The 27,116-nt window shown below is 34.6% G+C and overlaps 2 protein-coding genes across 6 annotated transcripts; one reads left to right on the forward strand and one right to left on the reverse strand.

Annotated features, from left to right (window-relative positions):
- Positions 1-1,702: 1,702 nt before the first annotated feature.
- Positions 1,703-5,819, forward strand: LOC124211377 (uncharacterized). Its single transcript, XM_046610376.2, has 4 exons — positions 1,703-1,852; positions 3,366-3,544; positions 3,775-3,916; positions 3,993-5,819. Exons 2-4 carry the CDS (start codon positions 3,421-3,423, stop codon positions 4,318-4,320), a joined length of 594 nt encoding a protein of 197 aa, XP_046466332.1. The 5' UTR covers positions 1,703-1,852; positions 3,366-3,420; the 3' UTR covers positions 4,321-5,819.
- On the reverse strand, positions 5,187-27,116 carry LOC124211375 (phosphatidylinositol-3,5-bisphosphate 3-phosphatase MTMR3). 5 transcript variants are annotated; one of them, XM_046610375.2, is made up of 17 exons: positions 26,883-27,116; positions 23,887-23,951; positions 21,790-22,100; positions 21,510-21,696; positions 14,203-14,381; positions 13,909-14,110; positions 12,591-12,781; positions 12,312-12,507; positions 10,205-10,390; positions 9,948-10,112; positions 9,601-9,851; positions 8,600-8,830; positions 8,228-8,504; positions 8,049-8,150; positions 6,355-6,539; positions 6,142-6,256; positions 5,187-6,046 (listed from the first exon to the last, which is right to left on the reverse strand). In XM_046610375.2, exons 3-17 carry the CDS (start codon positions 22,092-22,094, stop codon positions 6,017-6,019), a joined length of 2,802 nt encoding a protein of 933 aa, XP_046466331.1. In that variant the 5' UTR covers positions 22,095-22,100; positions 23,887-23,951; positions 26,883-27,116; the 3' UTR covers positions 5,187-6,016. The 5 variants fall into 5 exon arrangements, with proteins under 5 accessions (XP_046466331.1, XP_046466327.1, XP_046466329.1 ...); XM_046610371.2 differs by having other exon boundaries at positions 5,187-6,256; positions 26,883-27,115; XM_046610373.2 differs by having other exon boundaries at positions 5,187-6,256; positions 23,887-23,972; positions 26,883-27,115.

Consider the following 27,116-nt stretch of genomic DNA (forward strand, 5'->3'; position numbering starts at 1 on the left):
TTAATTTCGTGTCATGGCGTAACCACGGAAGTTTATGATTGGCTGAGTCATTGGCGTAGACAGGGAAATATGCCCGTCGGTTGGGACAAATAGAATCGTTTTGGCGCTGGTGTAACATCCGACCGGAACGTCCGTATGTTTTTATCGACTATTATTACTGCATGTTACTTTTATAAACTAACCAAACTCGAAGTACGAGAATCTTGTAACCATAAGAAATTAAAACAACTGTCTAACTATTTGGAATATCCCTAGATGGAAATAACTATGAAATTCACTAGCCAAGGCTTAAAAACCATGTTACGAGATCTTCGTACTACAGAGAACTATAATACTATTATGCGTTATTATATATCACTATCATATTAACACTATAATTAACTAACACAATTATACCCAATTATTATATAGCACTCAACAATGCCATTTAGGCATTCGGAGCTGAGAGCTATACTATAAGCAACATACGCTTTACTATATAGCCTGGAGTATAGAAGACTGTAAAACCATAGATAAATGCATAACCAATATAATGTAAAGATAGCACTGCTGCAATAACCCATAAAACCAGAGACTGCAAAACCATCAAACCGTGAATGCTAATTACCCAGCATGAACTATACCTTCTTCCGCAACGCCGTATTGTAGGCAACACGCGCAACGTTTTGAAGGCAATGCAGATCTCCAATGTGGAGCCATACAGAGCCTTACCTAGAGAATACATTAGGAAACTTACCGACGAAACGAAAACGTTCTAGAAGCTTCCAAGCCGATTTATATCAATATAAGAATTAACAACTACAGAAGGGAATCATATACAAAAGCACACATGTAAACCTGCTCTAAAGCTATGAATCATCAAATTACTAAGTACTCTAAATCTGTTAAGATAGTTATAACACAAACAACTAAAGATATTCGCAGCAGCGTGATTCTAATAATGTTAAACAAATAACAAACTATGTTCATAAACAATTGCTATTGTACTCCAGGTTAACAACGACAGTAGTCGACTTTAATACATATGCAATTCTATATAGATACAACTATAAAACTAACAACGACAGTAGTCGACTATAATACATATACAATTCTATATAGATATAACTATAAAACTAACAAACGACAGGTAACCAAAATGAAATATGGGCTTTGTAACGAGCAAGATAGCAATAACATTAAGAGGTAGACAGGTAGTTAAGTGGCTGAGGGGCGCCAGAAAGGGGGCTGGCGCCACAAAGGGGGCTGGCGCCACAAAGGGGGCTGGCGACACAACGAAAAGCTCACGCAGTTCGGAGAACTACGGAACCAAGTCCACGCACCTACACCACCGCACCAAGCAGCGATATACCATACGTAAAAACCTACAATATAGTAATAGCTAAAGAACTAAGATCACAGGCGTGCATGCGGCGAAGATGTCGTGCCCTAATTAGAATTCCTAGAAAAGAGGGGAGGTGCGCAAAGGCGACCAAAAAACTAGAGAGGGGGATCGTTCTGCGCAACGATCGACCCCTATAAAAAGGGCGACCGATCACTCGATCGCTCTCTTGTGTTTCTACCTCCAGATTCGTCATCTAGTTCCGGTACAGTCTCGCGGTAAAATCCTTTAGCCTTTTGCATTTAAACTTTCATACAACGTTACTCTGCCCAAAAGTTCAGCGAGCTTCAACTCCATTTTGTCATACTAAGTCTAAGATCTTACACTGTGTAACTCTGCGTTTGTGACTTTTAAATATCAAACTTATAAAATAAACCAAGTTAGTCAAAATATCCAAATATTAAAGTCAGTTATTCCGCTAAAACCTCTCACCAATCTACAAGTCATCGCATCCAGAATACTCTCAAAAAGGTAAGCCAAATTAAATCTTTTATCCAACAATTTCTCCCTCTTCGGTTCGTTCGACTAGAGCGACAGAATGCCCGTTGTCCGGTGTATTTCAATACTTAATCGGTAATTGGTGACCCAAACTACTGATGTGAGTCTAGCTGTAGCTGTGTGTGAATGTTTCCGGTGTCTAACATCTGGAGATTTCCACTAGGTACCGTTCCGACGTCACACTGGTGTGAATTTGCGCACGGTCTCTATAAGGCGATAGTTTGAATCGAAAACTTTTTACCAATCACATTGCAAAATCATCGATTAGTCGATCTTGGGCAGCCCCTTGATACCAGTGCCTGACACTCACCACTGCTCGTATACTAAAAAATTGTACGCGTCTTATCCCTGTTTTTTAGTTCCTCTACGTGGCGCTAGTAGTAGACTTCTGACACGCTCGCTGCCCTCGCTGACCGCGCGCAAGCTCGTCAGACAACTACTAGCGCCACTAGTGGTGGGAATTGGCGGCAGAATCGAGGGACATTATGCGAACCACTTTTAGCAGCTTGTGTCAAGGGGCTGACCATGGTGTAACCACGAAGTAGTGTAGCGAATGTAACCCATAGACTTATAAAGATAGACTGAGCGCTCTTATGAGCCGCTTGAAGCAAATAATTAAAGGACAGAAATATGCCGGGAGTACTCCTTTCTCTCTCTGACGATATTTGTGGCGGGGATCGAGGCGGTAGAGGAGAATGAGGCGAAATTATGCGCCTATATCCATAGCTGTTCCCATTCCACTGCTCCGTTGTCTCCCACCACGACGCCGATTGAAAAGAGAGAGCAGTACTCCCGGTATATCTCTGTCCTTTATATGTAATTGTCAGTACCTCTTATAGGAGCGCTCGGTCCACGGTCTTATATACAAACGTGGCTCAGTCTATCTTTATAAGTCTATGGTGTAACCAATTGCCCGCGACTGTAGCGCTAAAAGGCGTGCCGTGGTTGAAAGCAGTACAAAACAAGGAACCAGTCCAGTGTTGGCAACCGTACGATAATTATCGTACATGTGCGATAATTTCATACCAACGTACGATATACCATAGCGATTCATTATCGTACGCAATTGTACGATAATATTCAAATATCTAGAATTTTTTCCTAATTGAACGAATAAAGTCATTAGTTTGTGATGGACAAAAATATCGATGGATAATCGTTCACTCTTTTATATATATATAAAATAAAAAATAAAAAAAATATACATAAAATATATGAATAATTGACTGATTAAATTTGGAGCTATTTGATTTACGTAAAATTTTTGAATCGTACAAATTTTAGCCTCATCTACTACCCGGTACACCCGTGCAAAAATGATAAAATTCAAAAAATTATGTGTCGGGCGCAATATAACTTCACGATAATATTAATTTTATTATTTTATTAATAACTAACGCTTTTTTACGTTATTTCAAAATGTACGATAATTTTTCGTCAGGTACGATAATCTTACGCCCCTGGTACGATCAGCGTCATCTTCTAGGTTGCCAACGCTGAACCAGTCGGCCTATGGCACTTTCCAGGCCTTGATTATAAACATGTCAACTTTGAACGAGTCTCCATCGAGTACTGACGACGATGAAGAGAATTTGGAAGCATTAAAAGAAGCTACAGACTCTCAGTTTTTAAAAGATTCCTTATTTTACAACAAGCCAGAAACCGGTGTTTATGCATTTTGAAAATTGTACTTTAACCTCAACTGTCTTTACATTCCTTATTCTACTCACCTTTGTTTTAGTTTGATTCGCTAAGTCAATTCGCAGTAATTTAAATTTAATCTAGAGACACGATCACACGATGTAAAAGCGTAGAATGTAATATTAATTTTTGCATAGTGTTGAAGTATGTAAATAAATAAGTAATTTCTGAAGAATAACGTCAACGATTTTTAGGAAATGATGTAGAAGCTGAAAAATCTGTATTACCAAAATCGTTGCGGAGAAACGTCGAATTGATGGAAGAATATAACAAATTTGGAGTGTCTCAAGATTTTAAAAATTTTGTTGCAAAACAGCTGGCCAAATCTTTAGATAAGTAAGTTTTGAAACAACTGATGGACAATTTTTAATCTTTCATGTTCTGTGTTAAAAATTCTGTTACCCCCTTTCAGATCTGTCCAAGAAGTCGTCTACAAAAATGGCAGCGTTTCAAAGCCCAAGAAAAGTAAGAAAAATACATCAGGGATAAGATTATTGAGGGACTCAAAAGTAAATTTAAGCCACATTGAGGAGGAAAATTTCGACCATAATATAAAATATAGAAGAAAAACTGAGGATAAAATCAATTTGGATGAGCACATTTCTAGGTGTGCAGAAGCTGCCATTGAACCAGATTTGATTTTATCCAAAGCCAGTACTTTAGCGTGGGCAGACACAACAAAAGGAACTTTATACAAATATAAAACACAGGATAACAGAGTTCTGACAGAAATCAGTTAACACTAAACTCCAACTGTCTTTTCTTTGTCAGATAATTTGTAAGTTTGTATTTTGCTGTGAAATTAAGTTTCAAATATAAAGGTATCAAAACTTTGAGTTCAAGTCCTCAAAGAAAATGTTAATAATAGATTGAATGAATGTTATTGGTAAAGTTTACTTGCAATCTTTATTGATATAAATTCACCTAAAAGACCAACAAATTATAAGTAAATTATCGAGTTAATTATCTTCAACAGTCAACCTACCATTATGTTTAATAATTTAGTAATATAATTTTTCCAATAGATATAGTAAAAGAGCTAGTAAACAATACAGAACCAAAAACCGTACATTAGTTCAAGTAGGATATATTTATCCATCTGTTATTTTTATCAGGGAAGGCTCGCGAGGTATGATCTTATTGACGATTCATCCGAACTATGAAGTTATAGGCAGTGCTCACGAGCTGCGATCTTGTTTTTAGGATTGGTCGATATATAGATTTCACAATGAAGATGGTGATCTGAATAATTTTATATTCAATTTACCTTGCGTCATATATTCCTATTATTTTTGTTTTCAGGTTGGGTGTTGATATTATTGAAATATTTTATCACCCAAGGTTTACTAATAAATTAAAGATTATTATAGATATGTTTTATTTGATGCCATTCCATAACATGCTTGTACGATCAAAATGATACGTTAATTATTATTTACTCCAATTACATTATTCCTACAATGCCAGGACGTAAGTTTTGCTCTGGAACCGAACTAATCCTATCACTGTAATTTGAAACTAAAATCATATTTTAATTCCTCGAATACGAAACATGGTTGATATTGCTTGGCACCTCGGTATAATACAAATAATTATAATACAAATATGAAATACCATAGTACATTTAATATTCTGATTCATACACAGGTATATACATGTATATATACACACACACATATATATATATATATATATATATATACATATACACACTTTTTTTTCATTATAACAGTAATATTGTTACCAATTATTAGCGTTTCTTTTATTTGTGTCCAATTTACCAGACATCTTTCACAGCCTATCCAAATAGTGTGCAACCACTATACCTCGCTGCGGAGAGCAAATCTCCGTATCTTCATGTCGTAATAATATAGTTTCCTACAACTTAAAACTTCTAACTAAATGACAAACGAATATAATTATTAATTTAGATACAATTGGAATAACATTGACCTGAAATATTTTATAATTTTTTTCCACGATTTTGTTTTAGTTTCTTTCTTTTTGAAACTTTTCTCTGCTGTTTCTCTTTACTCTTTCTGGATATTCGTAAATGTTTGTTTGTTTGCTTTTTGTATAAATTATTCTAGTAATAAATATTTCATCACTTAATAGACCTAAATTTACTTTTGTTGAAATCTTTAACTTCATCGTCTGCATTTTGTTTATTTTTTTTATTTATTTATATATAAACTTAATTATGTATAAATCCACTCTACAACCATAATTCTAAATATAGTTGTATTCTGGAAAAATTAATTATATATTCAATATAATACAGTGCTAAAAATTTACCCCAACTTAACGAATAATCAGTTGTGGATCAGATTTCTTTGTTGGATAACTCAGTTTGGAGCAGCGGTAAGCGAGGAAGGCAATTTTTGCTGAGTGGCCATTGCTGAATTAGTGCATGTGTCTTTGCCAATTGGTTGAACTTTAGTTGCCGACGCCATCGCAGTTATTATTCTATGGCATGTCGTTATCTCAGTGCTTGATACTGGCTCAGTTTCATTATCGTGAATTTTCATTGCATGGAGTTTCGTGTGTTGACAGGGACTTACATGATGCAGTCGCGAGAAACAGTCGCTACAAACTCTGACTGGATTGTAGAGCTGTTCACTAGGCAGCGGAGTCGAGTTCTCCGAACAGTCTGCACAGAATATTTTACCACAGCCTCTGAAAGTATAACTTTCTTTGTCAGTTTATCGGAAAATACCATTTCCTTGTTCAAATTTACATCATTTGTCAATGTTTTAGCAACTTGCTTTCTTTACCTGCAGTGATGCTTGCGTCTTCCAAGCCAAAATTCTGTGTCGCATCCCATACAACGATTAACTGCATGATCAGGCACCCATAGGACCGGTGCTGGGCCCAGCTCTTCCACAGCTTCCCAAGACATGTCGGAGGGAAGCGATTCTCCGTGTTCACCTGCACTGCCAACTGAATCTGGCAATGACCCCTAAATTAAAAACTCAGTTTTAGCTATTTTACAATCTATTTGTACAGTTTCATACTTGCTGAATCGTACATGAACGTTTTCTTCCTTTTTTTGTTATATCTAAATACAGTTAGAAACGGTCAATTATGGATGAATAGGCTGGTTTGTTTAAAAATTCTCCAGTAATATTATTTATGCCAATGACTGTGAACACAAATGAAACAACACCCTACTATGTAACAGAAATTAATCTTGGCAAGTCCGAGTAAGACAAGCTAAGGTATCAATAATTTGAAAATAAATTGTAGAATTAGAATGTTCAAAATCTTTTAACTCTGCTAAACTCTTGAGCTACACTATTTCTTTCTAGTGTTCTGGGGCACGTTTTACTCACTGAACAGATCCTCACAAAATTGTCTGAAAAACATTCAAGAAATATTATATTATATCATAGTTATCACATGAAAACCTAATTGTTGACGAACATCTGTTATGCCATCCTTGCAAGAATTTATTTTTATCCACTCTGCCAACAACTATTTGTAAAAATTCTTTCCGGCGATTTTTGGAGATCTTTATGGTAATCAACATAAATCTAAAAATTGAATTCGGATCATAAACACCAGAGTTTAACCATTATTGACTTCTAATTATGAAATCTCTTCTAAAATTGTTGATATCTCAGCTTCTGCAATTCGGATTTGCTGAGATTCATTTCTACTACATAGTAGAGATGCTGTTGCATTAGTTTTCACCATCATTCGCAGAAACAACACTGCTAGAGATTTTTTTACAACGATTTTTTCTGCAACACATCTAATGTTTACAATTATTGAAGCTAATGATATTGTAATCTCGTTAAATTCACTGAAAAGCTCAAACATAATTAGATTTCATGGATTATGAAGGAAAACCAATAGAGTCTCAAGAAAATATCACGTCCTTCATTCGTTTGTGTTTTGGTATTGATTATGTTCTGGTATTAAATGGAACTGTTTTTGATTTTTTAATATTAAAATCTGTCTTACTTCACAACTCTCGCAGATGTCACGGAACATAAATCATATTCCGAACTCTCACCACTTCCATTTTTCATACTTAAAAAACTGGTGAGTAAGTAACGTACGTTGAGCTCAATATGAGTCGAAAAATATCTGCAGGGGGAAAAAGCATCAAGAAAGCTAATTGACAGCGAAAAAATTACGAGAACTGCAAAGTGCATCATCATAATTAGCCAAACATAGTTCAAATTAAAGTCCTGATACTAAATTGCACGTTCCTTAATAATTATAAGATTATGAATTTCGTCAGTGAAAGTCAAAACGACGTTTTCGTTTGAAGAATTTTTCCGTCGGTTTTTGTGTGTTTTATTAACTGAATGTCTTTTCGGCTTTCACCGACGAAATTCACAACCTAAGCTCCATGATCACGAAACTTCAACAATAATTACAACAGGGTAATAAACTTCACAGTAAAACAAGAAGAGGAAAGAAAACAGAAACAGCTTTTCTTAAACCTAATAGTACTCACAATGTCATCAATGCGATCAATGTCAGTGTTGTGATTGCAGACTTTTTTAATCAGAGCTAGCCTTGTTGTGTGTAATTCCTTTCGCAAGGCTTCAACCTTCAGCTGAAATATAAAATAAATGTTAGCTGTAATCAGCAATTGAGTTGTGAACGATTTTTAAGCATATTTACAGATTTCACCTTATTTTCTACGTCTATTTGCTGCAATCGCATTTGAATGTCACTGCATATAACAGGCAATCCGTCAATATCATCTAGCTTATCAGAATTTTCAATTGTGTTATCTTGATGAATCGGCGAGGCAGGACAAGCGCTGCTAGGGGTTCTTGATAGTAAAGGTGCGCTTATGTCGCTGACATCGCTGCCGTCGTGAGCTCTGTTGCAATTACAAGTGCTGCGAAGGTGATTCGCATCTCCCCAAGTTAGTATCGACTCTTCGGATGGTGCCTTTTGGGATCTGATATCATTGTTATGGATCCGTGTAAATAAAATAAAGTTGCAATGGTCTAGGAAAAGTTTTCGAACGAAATGCATAAATTACATCACACTTACATCTCGTTATCAATATCAACAGCATTGTTAACAGGATCGCCATTTGGTATAAGTGTATCAGTAGAACTATCAACCGAAGGATTGACAGGTGATCCGCTCGGTATCTCAGCCTTATAATCCTTTCTCAAATTCACGTTTTCAACTGTGTTTTCGTGTACGGCCTGAATACTATCACTCAACGTGTTTTTTTCAACTTTATCATTATTCTCGAAATTCATTGAATCAAATTTTCTGAAATATGCACACAAAAACGTTAATTACGTGTCACGAGAAGTTTCGTTGAGGATGAATGTGGGTTACAGTCTGAATCAAAATTTAAGAAAAGTGAAAAAACTGTTTCAACAAACCTTTAGCAATGTTATTTGTGCGAGTGATAATAAACTCGAATGAAACAACATCCCTGCTGTGTAATACAAGTGATTTCGGCCAAATACGAATAACGCAAACTAAGATATCAACAGTTTGAGAAAAGTTTTACAGTTAGAACTAGTTCCGAATGAATATGCCCTGGTGTTTTTGGGTTCAATAGGCTTACTACCCATATGCTTACAAAACGATTTGAAAAACATTTAATAAATCTTAAATTATAGGATAGTTATAAGGCGCAAACTCAATTGCTGAGGAATATTTGCCGTACTGTGCTTATAAAAATCTTTTTATCATCTGCATGTAACTATTGGTAAAATTTTTATTAGATGATTTCTGGAGATCTGTGATTAACAAAATAAGCTCAAAAATATTATAATCAGATCAAAAACCCCAGAGTTTAATCATTTTAAATGTTGTAATTATAAATCATTTTCTCAATTTGTTGATATCTTAACTTGTGTTATTTGAATTTGTTCATACAAATTTCTCACATAGTAGGTATGTTGTTTCATTTGTGTTCACGATCATCAGCGCGAAAATGCTGTTTGATATTTTTTTAAATCGGTTTAGTTTCCTTCCCCAACTGTTGATTCAGATGCTACAAACCATTCCTCTGTGTGTAAGGTACTTACTTTTCTAATGTAATGCTGGGGTCGCTCAGTCTTCTATGTGGGTACACGTTGTGGTCTTGAGCATGTATCAAATCACCGTATGATCGTGTCTTTGTCATCTGGCTTTGAGGTTCGTCCCCTTCTCCTCCTTCAATATCAATTATGCCAACTGTTTGTTTGTCCTTGTTGTCTCCTGTCGACGTAACCATAGAGCCTAGATATACCTCAGACCACAACACAAGGTCACGCACACTGCAGCTAGGCCATAGAACCTTCAAATAAGAAATTAATGATAATAGAATGGAAACAGAAACGATATCATTCTACCGTCATTACTGGAAGAAATTGTCAAACCAGCATCGACTTACCTGGTGCTTTGAAGGTGAATACAGGTAATTGACAAAAGAATTTGAGTTCAGAAAACGCCAAACGGAGAAAGTGCGCTCTCGCACTCTAAATTGTAGTCGCTCTTGTCTATTATTACACAGGAATGTTCCAAAGAGCTGTGAATATGTATGCTGTGCCAACTTGACCTAGAATAAAGAATAATTTCCAGATTCTGAGTGAATGAAAATTGTTTGAAACGTTGTCTCGACTGATTTTATCACTTCTGAATAGGACTCACGATATATTCTGGGGACATCTGAAAACCGCACGGAAATTGACGTATCAATTGGTGCACGCAATCCAGCCACTGTAGAAATACAGGGCAACGTTCGTTCGGGTCGTCGCAGCCTATAGTCTGGCCGCACCGATCGGCAAATTTGTGACCAAAATCAAACCATTCTCTTTCGCAGAGAATTTGGAAACCCTAAAATAATTAGTGTTAGAAATGTTACACTGATATTCCAAGTTGAACGAGGATCAATTATGGATAAATGGGCAGAATCTGAATCAAAAGTTATAAAAATAGGTAAAACTGTTTGAACAATCTCCGGCAATGGTATTTGTGGCAGTGATGATCAATACCAACGAAGGTACATCCCTCCTATTCAATATTCTAAGTTAACTCTGAATAAATTCGAATAACACAAGCTGGAATATTTACAACTTGAAAAATGGTTTTATTATTCAAACGTTCAAAATGATGAAGTTCTGAAGTTGTTTCTGACCTGATCCCCATAAATGATCAAAAAATCATTCAATACATCTCATGTAAGGTAGACATGACGCACAAATATGATTGTTGATAATCATCTATAATATCTATTTTCATTCACCCTGGGGATAACTATTAGTAAAATTTGGTTGAAGAAATCTCTGAAGATCTCCGTGGTAAAGAAAATAAGCTCAAAACCACTAGAATGAGTGAGAAAATACCAAAGTTTAATAATTTTGAATATTCTAATCATTGACAATTTGCTCTAATTGTTGATAACTTGGCATATGTCAATCGAATTAGCTGAGATTCATTTCCTCATCTACTTTTTCAAGCACTGCTCGCCCTGCGACGCACATGCAGTACCTGCCAGCCTTAGTTACTAGTTAGGGACACGGCCAATTGCAGGCTGTTTACGAATCGTTTTAGATGGAGGTAGTATATAGAATTACGTACGTGGTGCAGACTTATATAGACTTGTCACACATATAACTATTATATTGCATAGCAAGGATATTGTTTCCTTCACGATCACTGTCATTGGCACAAATAACATGGCTGGGGATTTTTTAAACGGTTTAGTGTTCGTATGTTTTTGAAATCTGAAATTCCCTGATTTTTCCAAGTATTCCAGCCTGAAAATAGGATTTCTCCAGTAACCCTTCATGAAAGATGATGCTGATGATCGACGATCTTTTTTACACATTAATACTAATACCTTCAATATTACCTAGTAATTAACTAACCGTCTGACTATCAATTTACAAATAACAGCCTGCAATTTTCCGTAACCAAAAAATGAAAAAGGTTTGGTATTAAGTAATATGTACATAGAATGTATGAAGTGGTGCGGCGAAACAAAATTTTAAGCATCATTTTTTTCTTCTTAAAATTGACAGTACTTGGTATAAGAACGAGTTTATTCCTTCGACGGACTCAAACTTCCGGTCTTATTTTCGAAATTCCCTGACTTTTCCCTGCTGTAGGAAATTCCCTGAATTTTTCCGGTTTTCTAAATTTTCCCTGTGCGAACGAACCCTGCGATTTTTTCTTTTACCTCAACTTTTGATTCAGACATGGTATGGCCCATTTGTCCTTAAGGGGATGTATGGCTGAGAGTGTATAAATTTGGGACTTCACGTCTTGATAGGCAACTATTCAAATCGATTGCGGTTTATTTTGATCAAAAGCATTGTATATCGAACTTCATTCTCATATTGTTTCTTACTAGAATCTGTTAGTAGCAAGCCTCTTTATTGAATTTCAACTTCAAACGGTCGACATTTGTCATGAAAAAAATTTCGGATCCTGGTAAAGAAGATAAAATTTAAAGTAAATTGATTAAGTTAATTTTGAGATATTGTGAACACCGCAACATATGTCAAGGGGCAAAATCGTTGACGTTATGTTATCTTCAAGAACAATAGTTCCTATCAATTCGTTACACTAAAAAAAAAAAAATGTAAATGGAGCTTGTGAATACAATAAATCCTATTCGAATAAAATAGTTCGCTGTGAAGATATGAATTTCTAGAATTTACTAATTTTTTCAGCCGTCATCATATATACCCCTTTGAGGCAAACAGTCCAACCAACTGTGTAAGACTATATTTTTAATCTGCTGCATGATCACCTCTATTGTCCGGTAATAGGGATCTAATAGCAACTGAGCTAAGGCAACGATTTGTGGGGTCCTGTCCCATCCGTCGCTGCAATGCACAAGCACTGGTCGTCCATCCCGTTCAATAGCAGAAGCAACAGTTACAGCTGCCCTGAGTAAGCCGGACATGTGTTGGAGCCATCGAGTACCTTCGAGTAAACTCAGCCAACTGAGGGACATGAACATTGAATTTTAGTTGTCAAGAATGCGTCATGTCAATAATATCAAAGCCAGTAAGCTTCGGAAACTCACTTTGGTGGATCCGCGTCGGAAGCGCAAAGCTGTCTGACGGCGTGAAAGCTCTTTCGTATCGAATGTATGTTAGGAAGGTTCATGAACTGGATGTCGCAGCTCGGGTAATATTCTGGGCATTCGCATCCACCTCCGCGTGCTCTATTCGCTACCGCTGTTGTGTAGGATCTCGCGTCAACTATCAGAACTTTCTGCAATCATACAAATAATTGAAATTCATTTTGATCATTTATTGTTCAAAGAAACCATAGTTAATAAATTATTTTAGGAGGCGAAGTTTATAATCTAGAAGTTATATTATAGGAAGAATCATTATCTTTCAACTCGAATAATAAAATCATCGAGAATTGGACAAACTGTACAAGGCAGAATAATACTCACATATTATAAAGTTGACGCTCTCAAACGAATTCTGAGGTTCCAAAATAATAATGAATATTACAAACTTCAACCTTATATTATTTTGCTGTCCATGTGTTTGTAACGTGTGTTACTTTCTTTGGCTCAAGTTATGCAGTGAGGTGTTTTGGTGAGAAGCAACGTTTTTTTCTCTCATCCCCATCTGAACAACAAAAACGAATCCTCTGAGAAGGAAATTTCTCGAAACTAATTTTAAAAGATTGCTCTCAGAATTCGAAATTTTCCCATTCAAATAGCATAAGGAATGTGTTAGTTTTTTGAATAATTATTTCACTCAACTGTATTCAACGATATGGACTTGATCGTGAGAATTCAATCAAATCACCTACAAATTTGTCACTCAAATTTGTGTAAGGTAAATGGTTTAGCCATTCGATACATTGAAACATAAATTTTGACCTACAATCAATTGTCAAGACTCGTAACTTCAGCATTGTTGAAGCTACAGACTTCTCTCTATCGATACTGCCATACAAAATTGATTTACCTACCAATTTGGTATTCAAATTTTTCGTTTGAAGAAAATAGTTGAGCCACTAAGGATGTTTGAAGATAAATTTTTATATTAAAATGACTTTTGAGGCTTATATTTTTTTAACCATTTGAGCTACAGATTTTATTCTCTGGATACTTTTATAAAGAATTTGATTCTCGAGAAAATCCTTCCAGGATAAAATTCATATCATAAATTTCATAAAAAATTTTTTTTAAAAAAATCACGTCATCCCCATGTTATAGAAATGGGAAAACTACAGATTTTGAGAGAGACCTTTCGTAATTGAATTTCAGAGATATCCTATAGCGAGAATTTTTTTCTCACAATGGACAAAAAGTTTTTCAGACTGAGAGAAAAAGAATATTGCTTCTGAACAAAACACCTTGTCAAATGTTCGTTTACCTTATTCCCAGGAGAGGTAATTGTTGCTTCTGGGGAATCTGTGTACCCAAGCGAAGGGTCAATCATTGTTGATTCCCCTCTGTCGTACGCGCAAGCGTCGGAAAGAGCTTTGAGCAGATCTTCATCGTCGGAGCTTCGCCATCCTAGCCAGCCAACTTCAGGTTGACTGCTGCGTGCTATTACTGCGCCGTTATTGACATGCCTTTAAATTAACAGATCCAGTTCAAGACAAAAGCAATGTGTGAAACGGTAACTTTTAGGAGGCAGATAGCAGCCCAATTTGAAAAGCGTTACCTCCACACAACCGCCGGAATTCGTCTGGAGCTTCTGAATTTAGCAACGTTTTCGAGCGTGTCATCCGTTATACAAGCAGGTACTAAAAGCTGGGGAGGATATGATGGGCACATTTTGTAGTCCACATTTATTTGACTAATACGCCAGGTACCATGAAGATTGAACTTCAAACGTTCCACCTATAATTGTCATTTCAATTTGGAATTAGTGAAATTGTTAGTTTTTAGAAAAATACAAATTGCAGTTGAGAAATGATACACAGATTTATTTACAAGGGTAACTGAAGAATATTATTGTAAGGGTTCTACTGTTTTTTATATTCAATGAATAGGTTTCAAAGTGACATGAAAGCAAATAAACATAGGCTTGTCTGGTCAGATAAGACACGAAAGCAACCGTTGCAGTTTTAAAGTCAAATCACTTTAAAATGATAAAACATTTAGTAGATTTGTTCAATTTCAATTCGCGATGGCTTGATAATCTTTCTTTGAGTAGTCAATTTACCAATGCTGTCTAGAGATCAAAATCAATATCAAAGCAGTCTTGAAAACGATATCGACACATCAGAAAGAAATGTCTCAGTAAGATGGTAGAGTATTTTGAATATAATGAGTCATCGCAAAGTGAAATCGAACTAACACTGGAATTTTTATCTTTTTTTATAGTGATTCAACTAAATATCGATATCTAAACTTTTATTTACAACTTTAGTATTTCTTTTGGGTATATTCTTAGGAAAATCATCCTAGTTTAGAATTATATAAATATGATAAATACTCAATGTGTGACTAGCTTGTAACGAAATTAACGAAAAAGTGTAGATTCTTAAGGGTGGTATATTCTAGCCCAGAAATTTAAAAAATTTGACGATTTTTTTACACATCATTATAACTACTTTCTTAAGAATATTTTGGTCTCCAGCCAATTACGATTTTCTAAAACTAGTTACTAGAACTAGAAACAATTAACTGTAAATTAGGATCTTGCCGCAGTCGACTCCTTGAGTCTAAAAATCTTAGAAAAACTGAACTTTGACAGATTACTGTGCGTGACGGCAGGGTCCAAGAGAGTCCCCCCAAAAATAAGATGAACAAAAATTCAGATTAAAAAAAAAAGATTATTGGGATTTTCTTTATCAAGCGAATAAATTCGATTCGCTTTGCCCTCTCAAAACAAGATGGGCAAAAAGACAGGATTAAAAAAAAAAAATTAATGAGGGTCTCATTTATGACACAAATAAACGCGATATTTTATTTATTACACGAATAATTTACGATCCTTAGAATGGTCACTTATCATTGTTTACTTTGAGCCCGTGCTTTCAGCTTGAACAAAACTTTACGTTATAGAACACACATTTGAATTTTTTCTTTAGGTTAGGTTAGGTTTGTTGGCTCTCCCTAGTTGGCGATTCATACCGTCCGATGGCGTTGTTTTGTAGGCGATGTGACTGTGCTGACCGATCGATAGTGTGTCGAAAGGCTTCCAGGTAAGAAAGTGATATTTTGCTACTGGGAGGAAAGACTTTCGGGGTGGTAAAGTACTTCTTTCCTCCCTTGTTATGGGGACCAAAATCGGCCATTCTGTGCATATATGGAAAAAATTAACTTTTTCTTCAGACAGTACACTGTTTCTTTAATTTTGTCAGTCACAGTTGGATGCTCAGGTTGCTCAGCGTCCCACCTCAAAAATTTCCACGTCCTAGCCTTATCACAACTTATTTACAACTTCAAGTGAACTTTGTTACTTCATATGACAATTACAATATGAAGTAACAAGTTTCGGCCAGAATCATTGAATTTTGATAATTTTTTCGAAGTTGCATTCGCAATATTGGGCTCAGAAATTATCAAATTCTGACTACAGATTCGTAATCAGCGACCCCGAAAACCTCCTGGTAACAAAATTCAGGCCAAACTATTCAGCTGAAAAACGTGCGACTGAAAGGGTTAATTTATAATTTTTTTTTCTCATTGGTGCTGGTCATGACGACATTTTTATTTGTCAAAAAAATAGATTTTATGTTTGTTTTAGATGAATTTTTTATTAAATTATAAATATTAAATTTAAACCGTTTTTTTTTTCTTGGCCGTATTTAAAGGCCCATAACTTATTCAGTTTTTATTTTATTTACACAACATTTTTTTTTGTGAGTTCTTGGAACATGAATAAGGGCTATTCCGCGTCAACCGGATCAGTCATCTCTCAGATATTTTTTTAATTTGGCATGTGGATTGTGTGGGACGAGTTAGATTTTTGTGCCAAAGCGCGAATCTCATAATGCAAAATTCGATTTTTTATTAACAATAACAAATTAGACTCCCATTTTTTTCAAAAATTCATAACTTCGGCAAAAAATTAGATACAATATATTTTTTTTTTTCAAATTACGCGGAAAGCTCCATAGAATTTAAAAAAAAATACGAAATGGTAAAAACAAGTTGTTATCAATTGTTTATTTAACAATTAATTTTTCAAAGATTTTCAAAACAGTGACTGACACGATCAAAAAATTTTTTTAAAATTCTGACATGTTCCTTGAACTGTACTACAACCTGTGAATTAATTCCAGAGGGGTGTTTTTCTTCGTTTTCGAGTAAAAAATCATTAAAGGTGTCGATGCGCATGAAATTGCGGCCCGCCGAGTCTCTACGTCATGGCGGGCGGCCGGTTGCCGTCCACCGCTACACCGCGGTGGCGTCGCAGCGTTATTTTAGAGTCATTTTCACGATGTAGGACATGATTGAAGAATCTGAAAAAAATACTGTACCTTCACAAGGCCTGCTCAAAGCGATAAGTGAAGTTTCAGGAATGTGTTTTTCACCGTTTTTTTATTACAGAGATTCAAAATAACGGTTACACACCATGAGAGTGCACATAAATGATAATAATTACATAACTTGCTACTTATTTTAAAATAAAAACACATTCTAGAAACAATTAACTGTAAATTAGGATCTTGCCGCAGTCGACTCCTTGAGTCTAAAAATCTTAGAAAAACTGAACTTTGACAGATTACTGTGCGTGACGGCAGGGTCCAAGAGAGTCCCCCCAAAAATAAGATGAACAAAAATTCAGATTAAAAAAAAAAGATTATTGGGATTTTCTTTATCAAGCGAATAAATTCGATTCGCTTTGCCCTCTCAAAACAAGATGGGCAAAAAGACAGGATTAAAAAAAAAAAATTAATGAGGGTCTCATTTATGACACAAATAAACGCGATATTTTATTTATTACACGAATAATTTACGATCCTTAGAATGGTCACTTATCATTGTTTACTTTGAGCCCGTGCTTTCAGCTTGAACAAAACTTTACGTTATAGAACACACATTTGAATTTTTTCTTTAGGTTAGGTTAGGTTTGTTGGCTCTCCCTAGTTGGCGATTCATACCGTCCGATGGCGTTGTTTTGTAGGCGATGTGACTGTGCTGACCGATCGATAGTGTGTCGAAAGGCTTCCAGGTAAGAAAGTGATATTTTGCTACTGGGAGGAAAGACTTTCGGGGTGGTAAAGTACTTCTTTCCTCCCTTGTTATGGGGACCAAAATCGGCCATTCTGTGCATATATGGAAAAAATTAACTTTTTCTTCAGACAGTACACTGTTTCTTTAATTTTGTCAGTCACAGTTGGATGCTCAGGTTGCTCAGCGTCCCACCTCAAAAATTTCCACGTCCTAGCCTTATCACAACTTATTTACAACTTCAAGTGAACTTTGTTACTTCATATGACAATTACAATATGAAGTAACAAGTTTCGGCCAGAATCATTGAATTTTGATAATTTTTTCGAAGTTGCATTCGCAATATTGGGCTCAGAAATTATCAAATTCTGACTACAGATTCGTAATCAGCGACCCCGAAAACCTCCTGGTAACAAAATTCAGGCCAAACTATTCAGCTGAAAAACGTGCGACTGAAAGGGTTAATTTATAATTTTTTTTTCTCATTGGTGCTGGTCATGACGACATTTTTATTTGTCAAAAAAATAGATTTTATGTTTGTTTTAGATGAATTTTTTATTAAATTATAAATATTAAATTTAAACCGTTTTTTTTTTCTTGGCCGTATTTAAAGGCCCATAACTTATTCAGTTTTTATTTTATTTACACAACATTTTTTTTTGTGAGTTCTTGGAACATGAATAAGGGCTATTCCGCGTCAACCGGATCAGTCATCTCTCAGATATTTTTTTAATTTGGCATGTGGATTGTGTGGGACGAGTTAGATTTTTGTGCCAAAGCGCGAATCTCATAATGCAAAATTCGATTTTTTATTAACAATAACAAATTAGACTCCCATTTTTTTCAAAAATTCATAACTTCGGCAAAAAATTAGATACAATATATTTTTTTTTTTCAAATTACGCGGAAAGCTCCATAGAATTTAAAAAAAAATACGAAATGGTAAAAACAAGTTGTTATCAATTGTTTATTTAACAATTAATTTTTCAAAGATTTTCAAAACAGTGACTGACACGATCAAAAAATTTTTTTAAAATTCTGACATGTTCCTTGAACTGTACTACAACCTGTGAATTAATTCCAGAGGGGTGTTTTTCTTCGTTTTCGAGTAAAAAATCATTAAAGGTGTCGATGCGCATGAAATTGCGGCCCGCCGAGTCTCTACGTCATGGCGGGCGGCCGGTTGCCGTCCACCGCTACACCGCGGTGGCGTCGCAGCGTTATTTTAGAGTCATTTTCACGATGTAGGACATGATTGAAGAATCTGAAAAAAATACTGTACCTTCACAAGGCCTGCTCAAAGCGATAAGTGAAGTTTCAGGAATGTGTTTTTCACCGTTTTTTTATTACAGAGATTCAAAATAACGGTTACACACCATGAGAGTGCACATAAATGATAATAATTACATAACTTGCTACTTATTTTAAAATAAAAACACATTCTTGAAACTTCACTTATCGCTTTGAGCAGGCCTTGTGAAGGTACAGTATTTTTTTCAGATTCTTCAATCATGTCCTACATCGTGAAAATGACTCTAAAATAACGCTGCGACGCCACCGCGGTGTAGCGGTGGACGGCAACCGGCCGCCCGCCATTACGTAGAGACTCGGCGGGCCGCAATTTCATGCGCATCGACACCTTTAATGATTTTTTACTCGAAAACGAAGAAAAACACCCCTCTGGAATTAATTCACAGGTTGTAGTACAGTTCAAGGAACATGTCAGAATTTTAAAAAAATTTTTTGATCGTGTCAGTCACTGTTTTGAAAATCTTTGAAAAATTAATTGTTAAATAAACAATTGATAACAACTTGTTTTTACCATTTCGTATTTTTTTTTAAATTCTATGGAGCTTTCCGCGTAATTTGAAAAAAAAAAATATATTGTATCTAATTTTTTGCCGAAGTTATGAATTTTTGAAAAAAATGGGAGTCTAATTTGTTATTGTTAATAAAAAATCGAATTTTGCATTATGAGATTCGCGCTTTGGCACAAAAATCTAACTCGTCCCACACAATCCACATGCCAAATTAAAAAAATATCTGAGAGATGACTGATCCGGTTGACGCGGAATAGCCCATAAACAGAATATGAAAAACTGTAATGTAAAAATATTTCTTTTATCAAACCGGATAAGATGCGCAAAATTTAGGCTTCTAGACTAAAATACCCTTGTAACTTACCAGCCTTGTGAAAGATGAATGTTACTTACGTCAATGATAGTCGACACGAATGAAACAACATCTCTAATAAGTAACAGAAACGAATCTAATTGTAAACAAATTCGAACTACGCAAACTAGGATATTACCATTTTAAGAAAAGGTTTCACAATCAAAATATTCAAAATGCTTAAACTTTGCTGTTTTTGACCTGAGTCAAATATATATATATATGTTTTAAAAGCTACGAAACAAATTAAGTTTATTAATGAATTTTCTAAAGGTTTTTGTAATGTACAAACTTTTAGAACACTTTAATATTCATTTATTTATCCAATTTTAACTTAATGTTCTATTATTCGGAAACCTCATACATATACAACATTTACAAACTTGAAAAATTTAATCACTTATTTGTGTGTTTTGTAGCTTTCAAGACTGGCAATGCATTTTACTGATCATGATTACTCCAATATTTCTTCACTTCTGTTAATACCTTCAGTTTGTTCAGCAATGTATCAAATCAAAAAAAAAAAAGTCGTAAATGTGCCTCTCGCGACGAATTTCAAATATATATATATATAATTTCGAAAATTTTCAGGTGAGTTGAAAAATTAACGACGGAGCCAGGAATCGAACCTGGTATCTAGAGATGCTTTACCGGAGACTTACTCCGCTAGACCACCTAGCCGCCCTGACTACAATGTCATTAATTTCTCAAAGTTTTGTTTTCGTGTGCCTTTGAATATATATATGAAACTCACCTGAAAATTTTCGAAATTGTACTCTTTCTAGCAAATTTTTCTCACTCCAATATGGATATGATTCTTTCATATCATCAAAAATGAACGGCTGGGCCGTCCTAAATGGCTAAAATAATGTAAATCACATTAATAGCCACATATAGATGTCTCAACGTGTGCACATGTCGACAAGTCTCACACACAAGTCGTAAATGTGCCTCTCGCGACGAATTTCAAATATATATATTAATGCATTATGTATATTTTATTATATCTTTTTCTATGTACAAGGGTACATCCCATTCATCTTTAATAAATAATAAGTAAATAAATATTTGGGCTCATTTTTTTCATCGTGAAGATCTCCAAAGATCGTTCATAGTATATAAAAATAGTGATGCATAAGTGTGGTACAACAGGTATTCATTACCAGCTTGGTTATCAATTATATTTCCTTGTAAGATTGTGCATGACTAAAATCATAAAAGCGTATATCGACATGATCACGTAGAAAGTCGCGTGACAGTTAAAGGGCTTATATTTTATTATAGATGGCGCAGTATTCAGATATATGCTCATGATTTTAGTCACGCGATTTCTTGAACATTATTTGAACAAATTTTGAGGATCTTGTCAACAAGCAAAAAAAGCCCAAAAGCACCAAGGTTCAATCACTTTTGAACACCCTAATAAGAAAACTTTTTCATCAATTGTTGATATCGTAGCCTGCGTTATTCAAATTTCCTCACAATGATTACAATCGCGTGGTAAGGATGTTGTTTCATTCATATCCGCTATCATTTGTGCATATAACAGTGGTGGAGATTTTTTGAAATGTTTCTTCTCTCACCTTAACTTTTAATTCAAAATCTACAGTCAATACATTCTAAATATACATCCATTCGCAAATGGATTCCATTATAACAAATGTCACTCACTTCTGATTGAAAGGTAGTAGTGTAAGAGGATGGATCCTTCCCCAATCGTGGATAATCCTTGCCTTCTTCGACACACCAGGCGTAATAGGCAAATGCAAATATATCTTCGATACTTTTCCTAGGATAAGTGAGCTTGTGCAGGCGCTTGAACCATTCCAAGCAATGCTCGTTTGTGGAGAATGCGCAGCTGAAATACGTATTTGATTCACGATTTTGTATCATTACTAAATGTATATCGGCATTCTTATGTATCGAGATAGTAAAAAATCCAGCTGCTTACCTCAACGATGGTGCATCTTTACAAGTTATATGGAGAAAGAATATCTCTTTTACTTCAAGCTGCTCGATAAGACCCAACGGTATATTATAGTTTGATTGATTAAGTTGTAGGTACAAGCGATAGTTCGAAAGTGCGAGCACGCCATCCGAAGTGCGTCCGAGCGCCAAAACGGATTCTCCGCTAAGCGGAGTGAACGGAACAGTCAAAGACGGGTCTTCGCTTTCCACTGTGTGTTTTGGAAATAACTCAGATGCACCCAGGTGACAAATAGATTGCAGACTCGTCGGTTCCTCGGAAGTATCCATTGCAACCTAAGTATTTAGAACTTTTCATTTGGTATCAATATTTCTTTTTCTCGTTCTCATTTGAATAACTGGTTGCAAATAATGAAAAAAAAAATGCTCGTTAAAGGATATCTCTGTAAGCTAATTTTAATCGATCGATGCCCTAGATAGAAGTTTTCTTATTTAATTAACACGGGGAAGATGTTATTTTTTCAAATCGACCAGAGTAAAATTCCGATTTGTGCAAAAAAACTAATCTCTTCGACTTCACGTAGGAATTTTTTTTTAAAGGCACAGTTCCACTTTTTGATCAACCAATTGGTTAATGTTTTTTGAAATTTGAATACCTTGTCCAACAATCCGCTATTTGTTATGTTGCAAGATATAAAATTTGTTCTATGTGGGGTTAAACTTTGGTTTAAATGTTTTGTTGATTTTCTGAGTTTAGAACAACGATGTGGTGCAATTGCTGTCCTCAGGCCCGAATGATTAAATGATTTGAATTTGATCCTGAAAGCATTTTATAGCAAATAAAATTTTCTACAAAAGTGTCCATCGAACGAAATCCATGACCAAAGCAGTTTAAATTATAAAACTAGAAACTCAATTTTATACGAAAATTCATCATTCGACGTTTCAAATTCAAAATACTAATATATTCATAGTAATCAACTTCGCAGATTAAGGAGTGGTTCATGTTTGATAAAAAGTACTTTGGACCAGCATAAAAGGCTTTCTGTGCTCAAAGTAAGTTGCACTCCTATATAATTATTTAAGGATGTCCAGGAGACTGGAGAGATATCAGTAATCTGTGTAAAAATTGCTGTTCGTTTTTTAAATGAAAAAACGCTTTCCTGGTCTAGGAAATGGCATGACAAGAATTTCGAATAATCAATATCGCAATATATTCGTAAAATATTCATTATATTATTACGAGTGAAATTGTAATAAAATTCGCGTATAATATAATGTGGAAATATGAGTAATTTAGTATGCTGTGTAGTATGCGCGTACACACCGTTTCCCAGCTAATTCAGGTATGTAAACAGGAGAAAAAGGTCAAGGGTAGAGAACAACACAAGAGATAGGAAGAGGAGCGAGAGATGCAGAAAGTCTGGGAAGAGGCGTGATGCGAATCCGTGTAAATCTTTAATATCAGAATAATAATAATAATATAATAAAGTGAATACTTTGTGCAAGGAATAAATGAAAAGCGTGGAACATTTATTTCGTTTCCATCCTGTCTACAATATTTAACATATAATAAGCTTTGAATATGGATAGAATCATACATGATAACAAGGTGTGGGTACATCGAAGGAGATTTAGGTATTAAAACATCATTTCACTCTTCAATACATTGAGAAGAAATTCCTGTGATGTTATTTCTTTATCACGTTGAAGTTAGTAACGTCATCGTAATGATTTATGCTGAGAATAGACCGTTATTTGGCGATTTTAGAATTTTTTGTCTGAAATTCAGTAAACCACAATAAAACAAAATACATTTATGTTTCGAAATCTTAGCTCCTTAAAAAACATTGTAAAATTAAGAAAATAGTATTTTTTTCGCCAAGTTTTCGTTATAACAACATTACTAACTTCAACCTCGTGTTTCTTTAATTACTGTGTTTGTCACTTGCTACGAGTAAGTTTAAGAATGTTATGACGATTCGTCTAAGTGATATTAAGTATTGGTACACAGTGTTTTTGGACTCAAGTGTATGAATAGATTTGATGAAAAAATGTTAACGAGTTTTACATCGTTGAAGAAAAAAAGAAATGACAAACATTCAAAAAGAAGTTCACTCACCACAGTCTAAGAGACCTTCTCTTTGCTGTGCCTCCAAATCCACAGGTTTATTAGCTTATAATAATCTGTAAATAGAAGACAATATCCTGTAATGAAATTAGTCAATTCTTGTTAATCGATCGATTTTAACAAAGTTAATAGTTATTGCAGAACAAGATTTTAGTTCCTTATGAGTTTTGAGTACTTTCAACTATGTGCTTATCGATTAAAAGGCAGCTTTTTTGATTCATTTGCTTCGAGATGAAGTAGTAAACAAACAATTGAATATCAGCAGTATCTATTTTTATTATATTTTTCTTCTCTTCTATTCTATAGGTATTTTTTCCCCTTCTTTTCATTTTCACAACTAAAACATATTTAAACAACATCAAGATATTGAATTCATAACCAGCTTAACAGAGGATATAAATAAACTTTCATCTATTCCAGATAAATTATCCAACAAAAAATTTTACAAGAAGTCGGTGAATTGGTGTGATCATAGTTCTGATCACAAATAACTAAGCGAATATTTAAACACATCTATACGAACATTTATTACGGAGGTTGATTGATTAAAAGTTGATATCTTTTTTTAAGATTGGTATACTAGATAACAGTACATTGAGTTATTTATCAAATTAATATGTCCGTAAGCTGTAAATATTTCTTTCAAAGAATAGAAATAGAAAATACTGGAGTTGTGAAAAATTGTACATATCTAATTGTGGACTTCGTTTCAAATAACTTCAAAATCGTTCAAATTCTAGTATATTCATTTGATTTCAATCTATCATGGCTTAGTTTCTTGAAAGACTACTTTCAAAAGAAAATTCACCGAATCACTTCCTTTAATATTCATTTATTTAAATATTGAATTTTATAACACCGTACCAATATATTGCTTATAATCAAGAAATGATAATATTGAATTGAATACTGAAAAAAAAAAGAAAACCTGTTCAGCGCATTGTACAGAATGGTCTCCTGAATAAAGTGAATCATCGTAGGGTGAAATGAAACGAATCTAATATATCAAATCTAATAACCATTGTAAAATAATTTGAAGTGACACATTGTGATCGAAGCTTTTGTTTACAATTCCGGTACTTTGCATTTTTATATTTTTCAGAGCTACAAATACAACAATTTAAAAAGTACTCAGTTTACATCTGTCCCGTAATATAATTAACTAAATATCGAGTGTTGGCCAATCAACCTCCTAGACTGATTGAGAAATGGATATAGAGAGAAAAAGTAAAGAAGGAATATTATATGAATAATTCCAACCACGAACGCAAAATTGAAAGCACATGCGCATGCTGATAATGCAATTGCATTACGCAATCAAGTTTCACAAATGTATAATTTGTAGCCGTGGGTAAATTTGTGGATGAACAGAATTGAGTGTTGTGATTACCTGTCGTAAAAAAAATTAATAAATACGATGCAATATTTTTCTTATTACACGCAAAATCAGTTTTGCAAAACTAATTTGTTTTTGTAGTAGGACCAATAATAAATTAACATAATGTTACATGGTACGCCTCAAGTTTGCGCTTTGCATTGAAATAAAGTATCGTGAAATTGGTGACGAATGTAATATCTATGAACGCACATGTTTCATATGACATTACTGCCTATATGATTATCATGCTATTTTCTCATTCGATTCTCAACAACAGTATGAAAGTGAGTAAATAAAGATCCATTGGCAATAAACAGGATGTGCAGATACTTGCTTAGATTTTCGTTCATGCTATCATTGCTGACATGGCAAAAGAGAGAAATGCATTACACTGCATTAGCTTTTTTGATATTCAAGGTCAGCAGTAAAAACAGTTAAATTTGACGTTTCGGCCGTAATGAGGGTGAAAATTCGAATACATTTATTCAATACCAACAATTATTATGCATAGGGCAAAAACATATACAACAGGGACTGTATTGAATAAACTGTATTCCAGTTGCTAGACGGGCCTCCCTCATTAGGGCTGAAGTGTCAAATTTGACTATTATTATTATTGACCTGGACACCAAAACAGTTGATCCATTACTAGTAAAAGTCGAGAAACTCTTTTAACAGAAATGCATTGCGTTTCAGTGTATGACAAAACACCTGCTTTGCAAACATAGGGAGTAAAAAAAAAAATAGTTAATTATGTTAAACAGGATGATTGTTAATTTTTCTTCAAAATTTAGAAATTTCTGTATTTCTTCTATATTTAACAAGCTGTACATATTTTGCACATCTGGAGTAGTGGAGAACAATACATCTTTAATTGTCATCTCTTGAATGCAGAAAGGCGGCTGTTAAAACATTGCGCTGAAGTTTATTACTTTCAAGGTACATCGTTTTGAATATTTGCATTCGACTGTGTGAAAAAAAAAAATATTTAACACCTGTTGTGAAATTGGTGATCAAAACGAATAGATAAGATGCTTTGAGTTGTACATCTGCGTTTCATTCTTGTGACTTCAACTTTTAGAGTAAACACGAATATAATTCACAAATATGTAGTGTTGATAATTCATTGATCAGGTACTGTCTATAAGATGCATATGTCAGACCTAAGCAACTTACAAGGTGATGATGAAACGAAATGTTTTATTGGATGTACGATTTAATCAAAAATAATTGGTAAATTGTGCATTTGGTGTATCGGAATTATGGAAGATAAAAAGGCCAATCCTTCATGAGCGTATTGTGTAACTATTCAAGTTTTTCTAACGCTAATTATATGTTATAGACGTACAGTGAGCTATAATTTCGACTGGAGAAACATCGAGGTGAAGTTTTGGTCCGCTACTCTTTCCGTCCATGTTATAAGTAAGATAAAAATGTGAAATTTGTTTAACTAGAGGGTGTGTGGCTTTATCAAGACGAAGTTTATCTTTGTATGAATTAATGGAAAGTGCGCGAGTCTTGTGACGTGAAAACTAGACACCTTGTGTACAGCAATTCACAAATGTCAAAATGAATTAACAAGATGTTACTATATTCGAATAAAACTCACTTGCAGCGCTGTATGGTAATCACATCAATTACTGCTATCTTGCACACGATACATCACATTAAAACTATCAACACTGGCTACACGAGTTGGATAATTATAAACATTATTTAGTTGGAAACATCTTTCTGTTCGATTAGACAGAGTGATCTTAAAAAGTACGCAGATCGGAATAGAACGGCAAGTCATACACCAGCAACTGGGCACGTATTACATACTCAAGAAGCTTCTAGCCGT

This window comes from Neodiprion pinetum, chromosome 2 (genome assembly GCF_021155775.2).
Source record: "Neodiprion pinetum isolate iyNeoPine1 chromosome 2, iyNeoPine1.2, whole genome shotgun sequence".
Lineage (NCBI taxonomy): Eukaryota > Metazoa > Arthropoda > Insecta > Hymenoptera > Diprionidae > Neodiprion > Neodiprion pinetum.